At 31.3% G+C, this 14,504-nt stretch overlaps 1 protein-coding gene across 1 annotated transcript; it reads right to left on the bottom strand.

Moving 5' to 3' along the window:
- Positions 1 to 5,802: 5,802 nt before the first annotated feature.
- LOC124371195 (acanthoscurrin-1-like) lies at positions 5,803 to 10,524 on the bottom strand. Its single transcript, XM_046829523.1, has 2 exons — positions 10,389 to 10,524; positions 5,803 to 6,347 (listed from the first exon to the last, which is right to left on the bottom strand). Exons 1-2 carry the CDS (start codon positions 10,446 to 10,448, stop codon positions 5,994 to 5,996), a joined length of 414 nt encoding a protein of 137 aa, XP_046685479.1. The 5' UTR covers positions 10,449 to 10,524; the 3' UTR covers positions 5,803 to 5,993.
- Positions 10,525 to 14,504: the final 3,980 nt, after the last annotated feature.

Below are 14,504 nucleotides of genomic sequence, written 5' to 3' on the forward strand. Positions count from 1 at the left end.
ATGCTTTGTCTGTAATCAGTTTATTTCTATTTATATATGTTACAAATTATACCATTATTGAATTTACTATCTTTAGCGTTCTATTCTGAATATACGTACTTAACTTTTAAATGTATGTACTTGGTCAATATTTACTTTGTTCGTTACATTAAAACCTGTTAGTTCGAGTAATAAGTACCCTTATACGAACTCTAAAATATATCTAAAAGAGCTTTTTTCTTAAAAATATTTAACTGTCTAATATTAATTACACCCAGGGGTTCATAATATGTATGATAACGTGTATGGTGATCCGAGTTTGTCTTGTCATCATTTCCACTTACTTGTGACACGCTCCTTCAATGAGGTCCTCATTTTACTTCTTTTCCACATGAGATTGCACTTCTTTTTTATGTCTGGTAAACATTAGTTATATTCTTTTTATGAAACTGGAGATTTCCATGAGTCATTTAATTTCTTTTTCATACCTGTTTTGTTTGACCGTTCCAGTACATGGTGCGCTGGAAGTGATGGATCCAAGCTACACCGAAGCGCAAGTTTGTACTGGTTCGGAAGCCAGCGACTTCGGTTCCTAGACAGGAAATTTTCAGTAGACAGAAGTACCGGAGTTGCCACATATTGCCACTTGCGAGCCCAAGCTGTGTTAGTATCCCCGACTATCGCAAACAAAGAAAAGCGAGCCCTGGGTAACTATGGTAGAACCCTCTCACAAGCTACAGCGCTTGTCAAGCAATTTCACACAACGTTTACTCCTAATTACCTTTTTACATCTCAAAATTCCAAGATGGTGGCCGTTTTAATTATGCAGGAATAACATTTAACTGTTATAAGTAAATATGTTTACTAAAATAATTTTTTATCAATTGTGATAAATTAATAAAGTCATTCAGTTTTAAAACAATTTAAACTTTTGTTTTTAATATGTTAAAGCTTCATGTTTGATTATATTAACATGCTAATATTGAGAGTTGTCCTATCAGTGTTGTGCAAATTAAATTTCTAAACTAATTATGCATATCATATAGTTAATAATCTCATTGTGGATTTCCTATAAAATTATCTTATCAAAATTAGATCTTACGTCTGTGCTTGTTAGGGAATTGATCATTAATCCAAAATAGATGTACGATGCTTTCTAGCTGATACAAGCAGAAGACTAAAGGCAGGATGTTGTATGGAATCAGGTACTAAAAGCCTATAAATAAGTCGGGTATCACTTTTCTATTATTTCACTGTTCTCATTTGTTACTATTTACGTTCTTTGCGTACTTAATTAAATATAATAATAATAACTCTGGATTACCTTTTGGTAATATACAATGTCCAAAAAGTACAGAGCCACAAACCTGACCTCAAATGGATAACCGAGTCAAAAATGAGAGCCGTTCAAATATGGCTAGAGTTTGCAACTTAGGTTAAATATAAAAAAATACACTGGTGAGCTTTTTGATTTTAACTTTACTAACCCAAAACTGTTTTACAACTGAATCAGTCATTTGAGAAACACCTCATGTCCATTCAATGCTCGTTCCCCGGACTTAACTCCTTTGGATTTCTTTTTCTGGGGTTATCTTAAAGATAGGGTGTATAAAAGAAAACCACAGGATTTGGAATAATTGAGGATCAGGATCATGGTTCTTTGGAACGTGAGAAAAAAGGACTACAACACGCTGTGGAGGCCTTTTATCACCGATTAGCTCACTGTCAAACAACAGAAGGCGGACACTTAGAGCATCTGTTGTGAAAAGGCTCTCTGTAAGTAGTAATCTTCTAAGACTAAATCATTACAAATAATGAATCTTATTATTCCACAACAACAATTAATTGTTAAGAGTTTTGGGTTAGTAAAGGTAAAATCAAAAAGCTCATCAGTGCATTTTTTACATTAACCTAAGTTGCAAACTCAAGCCATGTTTAAACGGCGGTCATTTTTGAATCGGTTATCCGTTTGAGGTCGGGTTTGCGGCTCTGTAATCTACTAATAAAGACCTTTTATTTGATATGCATATCAACCTATGCTTACATTTAAGATTTTCATCTGACTCCTAGCGGGCCGCCCCCTGAGGAAGTAGCGGATCACTGAATACGTGATAAAATATATTTTTATGTCCAGTAACTTTGTGTAAGGTTTTTTAGCTCTATTTTAAATATTTTGAAAAATATTTAACCGACCCGGTACTTTTTGGACACCCTGTATAGTTACTTAAAAAGCTTGTATTTAGTGCCAGATGCTAGTAAAATAACATTTCTAGCAAATTCAATGTGTTTCCTGAAGTGAAAGATACATTTGGTTTGATGTCATAGAAATGTTGGTTTATTCGTAACTGCAAAACTTTTAATCCAGTTTATGTTCATTCTCCCTCGAGAAAGTTCCTCGGCTGAAACAGTTTGTCTGTAAACATGATTTATTAGAACATACAGACCTACAGACCAAGACCATTTTACCATTACAACAAAAACGTATGTGTAATTTTGCATACATCTGGATTTATACTTGGGCAATATTGAGACCATTGATGGAACATTTGAGTGTGATGGGCGTTAGCGAATATGTTTCTATTTATCTTATAGACAACGATAGTAAAACGACGTAATGGAACAATAACATAATATATTATATTAAAATGTCAAATTGTAGCCCCAACCAAAATTTTTAATCGTAACGTTGAGTATGACTCCTATCTTGTTCATTAGTGCTACATGATGAATTGAAGGAATTATGATATAGACGTTATCTATTGACAAGTATTTCGAAGGTATCTTGTGCAAATATTTGCCACAGTCTTATATTCCTCTATTTCGTCGCTTATTGATTTAATATATTTCTATAACACACAAATAAAATAAAATTTTTGTATAAAATCAAATAAATTTACCTTTAAAAATAACTAGAATAAGGTTTCTTTATTTGAACAAAAGATGAGAATTTACCACCCCACTTGTAACTTAAATACTATACTACTTGTGTTAAATTAATAAGTATTAATCTGGAACTGGTGGATTTTTGTTGTTGTTTTATTTAGAATCCTTAATCGGAAATAATAATATAAGAATAGTAATTTGAATTTAAAGAATAGTTATATGTATTTTATATATTAGTAATCAAGATTTATTCTGCGTCACGTGTGTTCCTGAAATTCAACCACTTCTTTGAAACTAAGCCTTAATACAAACCCTTCATTGAAATAAAGACTGCTAAATATCTCAAAATAAAATCACCGGGAGATAAGGTAATACAATTTTACACTACTGGATAGTCGGCACCTCTAATTAGTAGTAGATGATCGGCCAATTAATCACTTCCAAGATATAATTCATCGATTAAATTGACACCGTATACATTTTACTAAATGGTTCTTAATGTACGTAATTCTGTACAAAAGTAGTATCTGTTATGATTTAAACCTTATAGCGTCCGTGAGTTATCATCAAAACGTCTCACTGAATCTATTCCACTAATTAAGTTTACTATTTCATAAATTAACAATATTATATGCTTATATTAACTGCATGTTTTGGAGTGATATGTTTTAGCACTTCATCGGTTGACGTCTTTATTTATCGTTTAAAAGAAAATAAATGGTTATACATATTTTATTGATTATTGTAGAAAATAACATTGTATAGAATTACGCAAATAATATTTTACTGGTGACTATTAAACTGTTGTTAGACTGTGAGTAATACGGTTTTTAACAGTTATGTTTGAATTTTAGAAAATTGTTTTGGCAACAGAAAAGTTAATACGTACATAAAATATATTTACGATGTTAAAGTTATGACACTTTCTTAAATATATTTATTCTTCAAGATGACTTCCTTTTGGGTTCATAAAAAGTTATAGGTTATCTACTTCACTTCCAACTTGGATCAATCAAGATTATTTTACAGTGTTGGTGTAATTTTTAACTAACCAGTTTTATAGATTTTATTTATTTTACTCTATTATATACGTATAATCAGTTTGGTATCGTAATAAAAACGTCATAACATCGAATAAAATATACATTTGCTTCGTATCAATCATTAAATAGTCTTCCAATTCGACATTTGTATATTTTTGAAGTTTGGCGAATGTTCTATATTAAGAGTGGTCAGAATAGGTTACATACAAATTTCAGGATACTTAACAAGTAGTTTAGCAATAGAGAATGTTAGTAGGCCAAAGGTTCACATAACATCTTTTCAGAATTCTTTTGTATTCTTATTTTTAGCGCCTAAGTTTTTTTAATATTGCCAGTTGAGTCAAAACAAACCAGAAATCTTAACACATTTTTATCTAAATTAAATATCTGCATACTTAACAAAGAGTATGTACACAACATTTTTGAAATTATAAAACAAGGTTTTAGATAGTTTAGTTTGTAAAAACAATAAAATACCCAATTATTTAGTACTAAAATTATTCTTTTGTTTGTTCAGGCGTAGAATTAAGCTGTAGTAAGGTAAGGCACGCCCAGTGCCGCAGTGAGTTATGCTATCAGTAGGTAAAAGTGCGACGGATAAGAAGTAGTTCTACTAGTACAGTGGACACAGACATGAAAACTGGAAAAGATTACTTAGGCTATTTCCAAGAATCTTTATACTACGTTGTGTAAAATGTAAATCAGTGAAAGAAATAAATTTATTCATAAATTTACTCATTCATACTGTGCAGTTATTTCCGTCCTTATATTAAGTTACACATGCTAATAATTACTGGGAGGCCAAGAAGAGGAGAAAAGTACACACACACACACACACACACACACACACACACACACACACACACACACACACACACACACACACACACACACACACACACACACACACACACACACACACACACACACACACACACACACACACACACACACACACACACACACACACACACACACACACACACACACACACAGATATATATATATATATATACATATATATATATATATAAATATATATACATATATATATATATACATATATAAATATATGTATATATATATATATATATATTTATATATATATAGATATTCTACATTCTAAAAGTTAATTTATTGTTTACATAGTTAACACTTAACCAAGCAAATGTCCAATGTGAGTGTGTGTGTTTTTTCAATAAGGCTTGCCAAAATACAAATTATGAAATTGATGAACATCTGTATAATTCATACTTTAAGTAAAATAATTTTAAATAGCGTAAGCGGAGGCAACAAGTTTTTTGGAGAACATTTGAAATGTCTTGTGGCATCCGCTTGATAATGTTTTACTATTGTACCAAGTATTTTAACATGTAAATGCAAGGCTTTACATTATTTTAAACATCATGCAAAATAACAGGAAAACATTTTTTGTGGGATGAATTTACAAGATAATGTTAAGGAGTGAAAATTAAATGACATTAAATCATTTTTCTAAATTTAACTGTTTATTTCGCATAATGAATTCGATAGTAATAGTTAAAATCCTTACATTATTACAAAAATTATGTTTTCACTAATGTTATTGGAGACAGACTATATATTTGAAAGCATTTCAACAATACATTACAAATATTAAAAACAACTTATATTGTATACATATTTCCCAAATATATTGGAAAAGTCTGAAAAAAATAAACTTTTAAGCAGTAGCAATCAGAAATTAAACTAATATTGTCTGCTATAAAAACTTATTATATTATCCGTTATAGTACGCTATCTAATGTACTGTTTTTTTATATATATTGTTTTAGCCTGTAGATAAATAATAATACTGGAGTCAAAACTGTGATCATTAACACATAACAAAACAATGTGGTCATTAAAACTCATGAAATAGGTTTTTTAAATAACATATGCTATATTAAAAACATTCAGTGTTCGTAATGATACTAAATTCTTTTAACAGACAGAAATATTCGATAATCAGCTCTGAAGACAACTTTTAAAACCTCTTTAGATATAAAACTTTCTTGATAGGTGTTGCAAATGTATTGTATAGTCAACGCAACAATTATAATGAAATATTTAGCCTTCTAGAAGATCACCATCAAGGAGTCCTCCTACAAGACCGTCTTCCCCCATTAAACCTCCTAGAAGATCACCACCAAGAAAACCTCCTGGAAGATCACCATCAAGGAGACCTCCTACAAGACCATCTTCCCCCATTAAACCTCCTAGACGATCACCACCAAGGACGCCTCCTAGAAGATCACCACCAAGGAGACCTCCTTGAAGATCACCATCAAGGAGTCCTCCTACAAGACCATCTTCCCCCATTAAACCTCCTAGAAGATCACCGCCAAGGAGACCTCCTGTAAGGTCACCACCACCGATGACGGGTGTACCATCTTGGGGGGCTGGAAGACTCCGACATTTACCCTGTAGAACATAATACTTACATTTTTATTCTTTTTAAACATTCTAATTTTAAGATGCATTGTTGTTTACATGGTGAATATAAATGGTAATTGATAATTTATTACCCTTTGATGTGTATATAATAAGGGAGGTATATAATAATATGGATGAGTTTGAGGTCATGTAGCAATATATTGTATTGAGGTGCAACTATTAGAAATCTGACAATTTATATGAAGTAAATAAGTACTATTGTATAAATTTTAGCGTACCGTCGCCGCTTCGCCCATACAAGTTCAAATTAGGCAATCTATGACTTGATTTCTTGATAGTACAATACTAATAGATTCTAGTCTATTTTATAAACAGATTTTGTAGATTTGTTTGTCTGTGAACTAGAATGAAATATATAACCAACAGTTTGAAAAACAGAAAAAAACTTTGTTTTTTCAGATACTCAGAACACAATTATATCTTTACAAAATTAATATTTTTTGGGAACACGCCAAAATATGTTAAAGTAAGTAACATTACAATAATTATTATCTTCTATCATCACTGTTAAATCATCTATTATATCCTCATTTTATATAACCTGATTATTTGTCCTATATGCAATTTTTGTACCAGGAGCTACAATTCTTAAACAACTTGAGGAACTACATCTATAACGTGCATCTTTCCATGGGAGAAACAGTCTTAATTTAAATAAATTATACCTTTTTTATCGTTGGCCTTAATTTTTTTTATCCACATTGTAAAACGAGCCTAAAGAGGATATTGCAACATACACAATTTGGAAGAAATCATGTTTTGTAATTTTAAGAGAGTTTACTACTTATGGAATGTATATTGTATTCCAACGTGTAAATTTTACATATAATAATTTTTCAAAATATTTTATTTATAGTTTATAAGTCGTTTATACTTCAGAAACTGGGGAGAAAGGCTTTGAAAAATAGTAAAAAGTGGTCAAAAAAAGGCGACCAGCGTTGCCTACAATTAGACTTATAAGATGGGGAATAATAAACCCGTCACCATTAATATTTTCTACTGTCATAAATTTGTTTTAGTTTATGACAGTAGACCTATTTAATCTTTCATTGGTTTCTACATTAATATGTATTCTAAAATCCACTATTACAATGAAATAGGGATAGGCCGATACCGAAAAATATGTAAATCAGTATCATGGGCCTATACCGAAATATGTATTCTTGACTTTTGATTCTGAATTCAGTGCCGATTCCTGTTTTATATTTATCTAAAATCATAGTTTCAATCTATAATAATGTTGTCACTATTTTAGCATGTAAACATGTAACCCATTTATTCTCTGAGTTAAAGATTATATGTAACTTTTTGTGCCACAATTCCCATGTACCGTTAGCAACAACACCGATACAGTCCTCTATTTTTAATTCTAACAAAAACAGAAGAATTTGTCACAATATAATATATCTGATTATAAATCTATATATTTAACGGAATTATACTTTTGAATTACAAATATGAATAATTAAATTCACTATTACGAGCGTTTTACTGGTCTTGATATTGTAAAGGGATTCATTATACATTCGATAACACGAAATTATACTAACTATTTATAACTAAATTTACTATTCAAGAGCGAATATTTGTACCTTTTAAATTATACTCACTTAGTAATGCCTAAAGCTATCTGTATTTGATTAGTATAACAACTCAGAAACTTTAAGAAATTATAGGAGTTATGATTATGTATTTAAAATATGTATTATATAAATTAATAATTAAATAAATTTCATTTTTCTCATATGATAAGAGATGTATTGCATTTTTACAAAATTGGACTGTGACGGAAAACAGCTGAATAACATAGTCTGATAATATGGTACCTGCCAGGAATACGGTTTGCTCATAATGACTCTTCTTCTGCAGGGTGTTTTAAATTCATTATATTACATAATTAAAACTTAACGTAATAAAATATCATCACTTTTCAAATGTTCATAAAGCATTTTTATTAAATTTATGTATTATCTTTTCATGAACTACTTTACAACTGTACATAACTTTACACATATTTGTATTGCATTCCTGTGGAGCGAAAAGACCTTAGAACCGAGAGTAGTTGAAACCGTAATACCGCTATATATCGTGGTATTCAATTATCAACGATTGAATATCAGAATCAGAATCAACAGATTACAAATTTATTGTTACCAAATTTAGAGGGCAATGTTATGAATCCTGAACTCAGAAACAAAAATCCTTTTTATTATGTCTGTAGGGTACGTAAGATGAGCTTGTGTACCATACAACACACAAGCACACACACACACACACACACACACACCACACACACACACACACACACACACACACACACACACACGTCGTGTATTTAATGTCTCGACGTTTTATAGTGTCTGCTTAGCAATTATTATAAAGTGAGTCGATCATAAGCTTATCTTTGGTACAATTTGTTTTTTTTAATGCCTCTAAAATATTCTGTCTGAGAATTATCATAGAATAGTGAAATGAACGGAATTGAAACAAAATCAAAGATTTTTAACAATTTAAACTACTTTTATGATTTCTAACGTACATGTTGTGTCCGAATCTGTAGGTATGAGAATTCATTCTTGATGTCTTCTAATGTTAACATACGTAGTGTTCTTCATAATTTGAATATATTTAATAATAAAAAAATGTTGATATACATCATAATTATCATTTTAATATCTAAATGGCAGCAACACAGTGAAATGTAAGAATTTAGATGTTGTACAGCAATGAATATAATCTATGGGTAATTTTATTTTCAAATGCAGTTTGTAAAAACTTAACCTTTTTATTTGGGTAAGTACTCGTATGTTACGGGACAACTTTCATGAATTGATCTCCTTATAATCTAAGCCTAAATTTGGAAAAATCAAACTTATCAAATTGTACATTTTTCTCAGGCACAAGGCACATACTATACATGTTTTCTCGGCCTTTTAAAAACAGACAAAATTTCTTTTTCAGATTCGTTTATTTTTCCAGTAGCATTCTATTACAACCAGTTTGGAGTACGCTATACGCCATATGTCGCGTAAAGGATTGATAAAGGTTGTGATCAACATTTCAAGCCGTTCATTTCATTCTAAAAATATCCCGTGGACAGACAGATAATCACCAAGGAACAGTTTTTACACCCCAGCCCCACCATAATGCAGATACAAAAGAGGTTTTGCCAGTCTACTGAGTAATAGGCTTCAATGCTATGGATGTGGCCATGCATCATTATGAAACTAATTTTTTCTATGTTGGAAAAAATACTATGCAAAGTTTACAGTTTAAAGATGAAATTATGTGAATAATTAGGCTATGCATACATATCCCATGGAAGGACATGCACAAGTACTAAATTATATATTTTCTATATGCTACTTTTACCGACTAACCGAAACCGCTGAAGAAGTAAAAAACCTTGTCAGGTTAAAATTAACATAATATTAAATTTTATTATAAAATATGTGTAGTTGATAAAATATCCAAATGTATATTTTGGTATAGTTGTATATTAATGATGTATGAATATATGAATTATGTATATTAATCAGTATGAATTTTACTTAACACAAGGAAAGAGTACGCCACATGACGTGTCACGCAGCATGGCTCGCTGACATTGTATGTAATATTTCAAAACCATATCTAATTTTATTTTTGACATATCTTGAAGACAGAAGGTATGTTTGGTAGGCATTAATGCTTAATCGAGTATCAAGTATGGACATGCACCATCATAATACTTATTCTTGCCTATGCAGAAATGAAGTTTCATCAAGTATTCAAAGTCAAAGATGAAAAATTATGATTTTTTTATATTGCTCCGTGAATTTCATATACGAGCTAATTTTCTTGCTCATTGTTTAAAACGTTTTCGAAACATCAGTCATCAAGGAGAAAGACGGCCTAGAGAGCGGCAGAGATTAACCTTACCAATCTAATATATATTACTACAACACGTACAACTTTAGTACCTTAGCTCATAACGTAATATAGTTTATTAAAACTGTTAAAGCATACCTGGCTGACAAGTAGCATCACGACGATCAGTAAAACTGCGAACCTCAACAAAGAGTTCATGTTGCTAGAGATGAGGGGTGTGCTGGTGTAACTTTGTCAGCGAAGTCTAACGCAGTTGGTTCAGCTTAAATAGTGATCACACAATTGTAAAACATAGTCAAGGTAACCACACCACGTGAAACGGTTTTGCTACACAATCTGACACACAAGATAACTGAGTTTACTTATGGTTTAACCATGTTCTCTAAGTGACCTTAAGGTTCGCATTCACCACTTGAAGCTATGAATTTTATAATAAACATAAAATATTGAACTAATTTATCCATATACTTAATTAAAATCTGTCTTTATTAGTATGAAATATCCAGGTGGGTCACGACTTTCAATTATGTGACTATCGGAATTAATAACACTTTCAATTATGTGATTTCACAGGAAAGCTGCTTTATGCCTGGTTCACAATAACTCAATATTGTTAAAAAGTTTCCCACGCACACCTCAAACTATTTTCATGTTTAAAATTAATTGCTTTCAATTTTGAGAAATATTTAAAGAATGAATTAATAAATATATAATGTAGCAAATAATTTGTAAGAGTGTGTTATTTGTCTTATGTGGAATAAACGAAAATTTAAATAATGCAATATCTAATACTCTTATTTTTTATAAACTTTAAAGAACATTAATTTGGTATTTTAAGTATTACATGCATTCTCAGTGAAGACTTTAGTGATGTGAAGTACTTCTACATTGTGAGCAAAAGCACGATTTAAGAATTTTACGTGTTGGGTATCATTATATGATAAAGAAATCATTTTGCAGGTCATATATATATCCAAAAGAGCCCCCAATATAGTTAGTTAGAGATGTCATTCCAAATCGAAACAGAAAAATTGTAATTTGACGTAGGATTACTGAGTTAGGTATCATTCATTTTAATAACCTACTGGTTTATTATTTATTGGGTTTTCTATAACTTTATATATATATATATATATATATACAATTTATTTATTATATTGTATAATGTATGTGCACTTTAATACAATGTTATGTTTTATATTTATATATATTTTTTGTTATTGAAAAACCTGACAAATAATAAAGGATTGGCTTAGTAAAATTAATCCTCCTAACTACGTAACTCAGTAATCCTCGGTCGAATTTAAATGTTCGTGTTTCGCCTTGGAATGACATCTCTGACTGTCTTGGTGACCATTTGTAATCCATCTTGAAGCAACAGGACAGAATAGGTTGTGCAGATAACATTTTTATAGTCATAAGTTACCTTCATGTTTTTTTCATGTTTACGTTAGAACTCCAAGTGAGTATCCTCTTCAAGACTTTGAAGTATGACATGGAACAAGAAGATCAAAATGTTTTACATTTATTTAATTTTCTAGCATGACCATAACTTAATTCAGGGATGTCAGGAAACATTCCACTGTTAGCGTTCCGGTTGACGTCTAAGTTTCAGGTAATTTAGACTCCATTGTGGATAAAAGATAACGGAATGAATACAGAGATATTGATTTATAAAATCAACAACTGTATTCGGTTATCGCCATTTGTTAACTAAATACAACTTTCCATCGTATCGCCGAATATTTCAAGAATTCACTTGTGGAAATAGTGTTTCGACGTGAATCACATAGCTTGAGAGTAAAATTCCTTTTCCGCACTGCTCGTTATGTATACTGATAAAGAGCCAAAGCCCATTGCGATTACCAAAGTTGTAGTTAATCCCGAGAAACACTACTAAAAAATAATGCAAAATGTAAAATGTTTTTGTTTCAGTTGTTAAAAATGCACATAAACGTGTTTTCTAAAAGTAAATTAAGTTATCAGCAGTACCCCTGGATGCACTCCACAACCACAAGTTGCTTTATTTTTTAATAAGTGATATGTTGTTTTCAGTTGTCCATAGGAAATAGACCATTGATTGCATTTAACCTTTTAGTTAATGTTACCTTAGAAATAATATCCTGAAGTTTGTGAAGAGAGTTTTGCTGCACCCTGTATACTCGCACATTTAAGTTGCATTCCGACTAAACAATAACTATCCTAGGTATAGATTCAAATAAATTTTCAATCTAACAACCAATATTTTTTTTAAGATATTAGCTAACTTCAAAATAAATTATCAAGTTAATCCCTCATAACAGATTGTTTACACTGAACTCATATTTATTTTTCAAATTCATTTGAAATTCAATAGCGTGTTCATATTTTAAATTTGATAGCGATCAATTTATATATTCATAAATAAGTTCAATGAACACAACCTTGAAAAGGTTTAAAGCTGCCTCAGTGTAAAATGAACTATATGGTACTATAAACTTGATAGTGTATGTTTTGCAAGTAAAGACAGGTTATTTAACAGTCGGGTTATGTAACAAACTGGTATTGTAAAACAGGAAAAATAAACACTCAACAATAAAACTGTTTAGGATTTTCATTTTCTTTGGTCATATTAATACTGGCTACATTCATGCGTTATATTAAATTATATAAGTAATGTAATTCAATTATTATATACTTTCATGTAATATTATTTTGTCTTAAATTATACTTTTAAGCGTATTACGAATGAGACATTTTGGAGTGTAAAGAATTAAAAAAATTCTAGAATTAGGATAATAGTAATATGTGACAAAGATATGAAAGATAAAATTGGTCGTTTACAGTCTAAAGCTTGATAAGAAAGTTTATAGCTAAGAAAACACAATGTTTTTCATGTGAAAGGATGCCTGTAAACATACTGGACGTTTATTATTTTGGAAGCTTATTAAATCTCCCTATAGGTCTAAAGTATGAAATACGATTATAATATTATATGTTTTATAATTATAATTGTGCAGAAAATTGTGATACCATTGGGTTGGCAACGCTTCCGCAAAAAAATATTTTATGATACGTGTAATAACGCAACATGATTTTCAAAACTTATACAGTGTCTGTGAAATTTATTTACTTGCCACAACTTAACACACTCTGCATTTTGAGAAATAAATATGAGGCATAAAACTTACGCAGAGAAAATGCTCGTTTACCTTGTCAGAATTGGATCCGGAAAATTGTCGATTCACGCTAAGAGGTCCCATTAGTTTGAATTCAAAACATACGCATATTTGATCATTGGTGTTTGTTAAATAAAATGTAGTACAAGTATATGATCTACTGACTTAAATTTATGATTTTGGTTGAGATATTAATAGGGTTGCTCAATTCATAAGTAATATTCTAAGACAAATTTACGTGGTTTTTTGTAGTTCTCCAAAGCTTTCATCGTATAAATATTTATTGGTGAATAACTAAATAAAACTATTTTCGTAATTATTTAATGATAAACGTAAATGCAGTTTTAGTAACAGATTTAGTATAATTGCTCCGTTATTTCCCCCCCCCCCCATTCCAACTGTTTATACAAGATTTGTTTGAAGGGTACAGTAAGTAAGAACATCCGAGGAGTTTATATGTTGAACATATATATTTGGCAATGCTACTATTACCTCACGGCACACTTTAAGTGGAAAATAGTGGAGCAAGTTCGTTTGTGTATTGTACTCTAATATCCAAGTGACGTGTAAAAACATACCAAAGTTGTATGATTAATCATCGAAAAATTTTATGGCCTAAGAAATAGTTAAACCTGGAGGGGCCTTTCCCAACGCGGACAGCGGAAGAAGGTGTATTCCGCGTCGTCGGTAACGCCCGGGTAGTAGATGCAATCCGGTGAACCGGTCTTGCCCATCCGGTTCAGGTACGACTTGAAATAGCCGTGACCTGTCAGGAACTGCGTGAGGTAGTAGTCCACCTCGCCATGCCGCCTTTCGACCCATGGTTGAACCTGCTCGACTCATTCGCGCAGTCCATCGTCCTCGGGTTTCGTGCTTCCAGCTATGTTGCCACTGCTGGAAGGTTCGGGCACGTTCTTCAGATCTTGCTGCGTCCTTGCCGATCTCGCCTTGTCTCTGATAAATCGCCTTCCTCTCCCCTGCCAAGAGCTTGACAGGGATGACTCCGGCAACCACCAGGACGGCAGGCTTGTAATTAATATTACAATGACCCTAAAGAGTAGTAATGTTTAAACACAGCTATTGAAAAGCATTTCAC

The sequence above is a fragment of the Homalodisca vitripennis genome, unplaced genomic scaffold (assembly GCF_021130785.1).
Source record: "Homalodisca vitripennis isolate AUS2020 unplaced genomic scaffold, UT_GWSS_2.1 ScUCBcl_1086;HRSCAF=4282, whole genome shotgun sequence".
NCBI classification, from domain to species: domain Eukaryota; kingdom Metazoa; phylum Arthropoda; class Insecta; order Hemiptera; family Cicadellidae; genus Homalodisca; species Homalodisca vitripennis.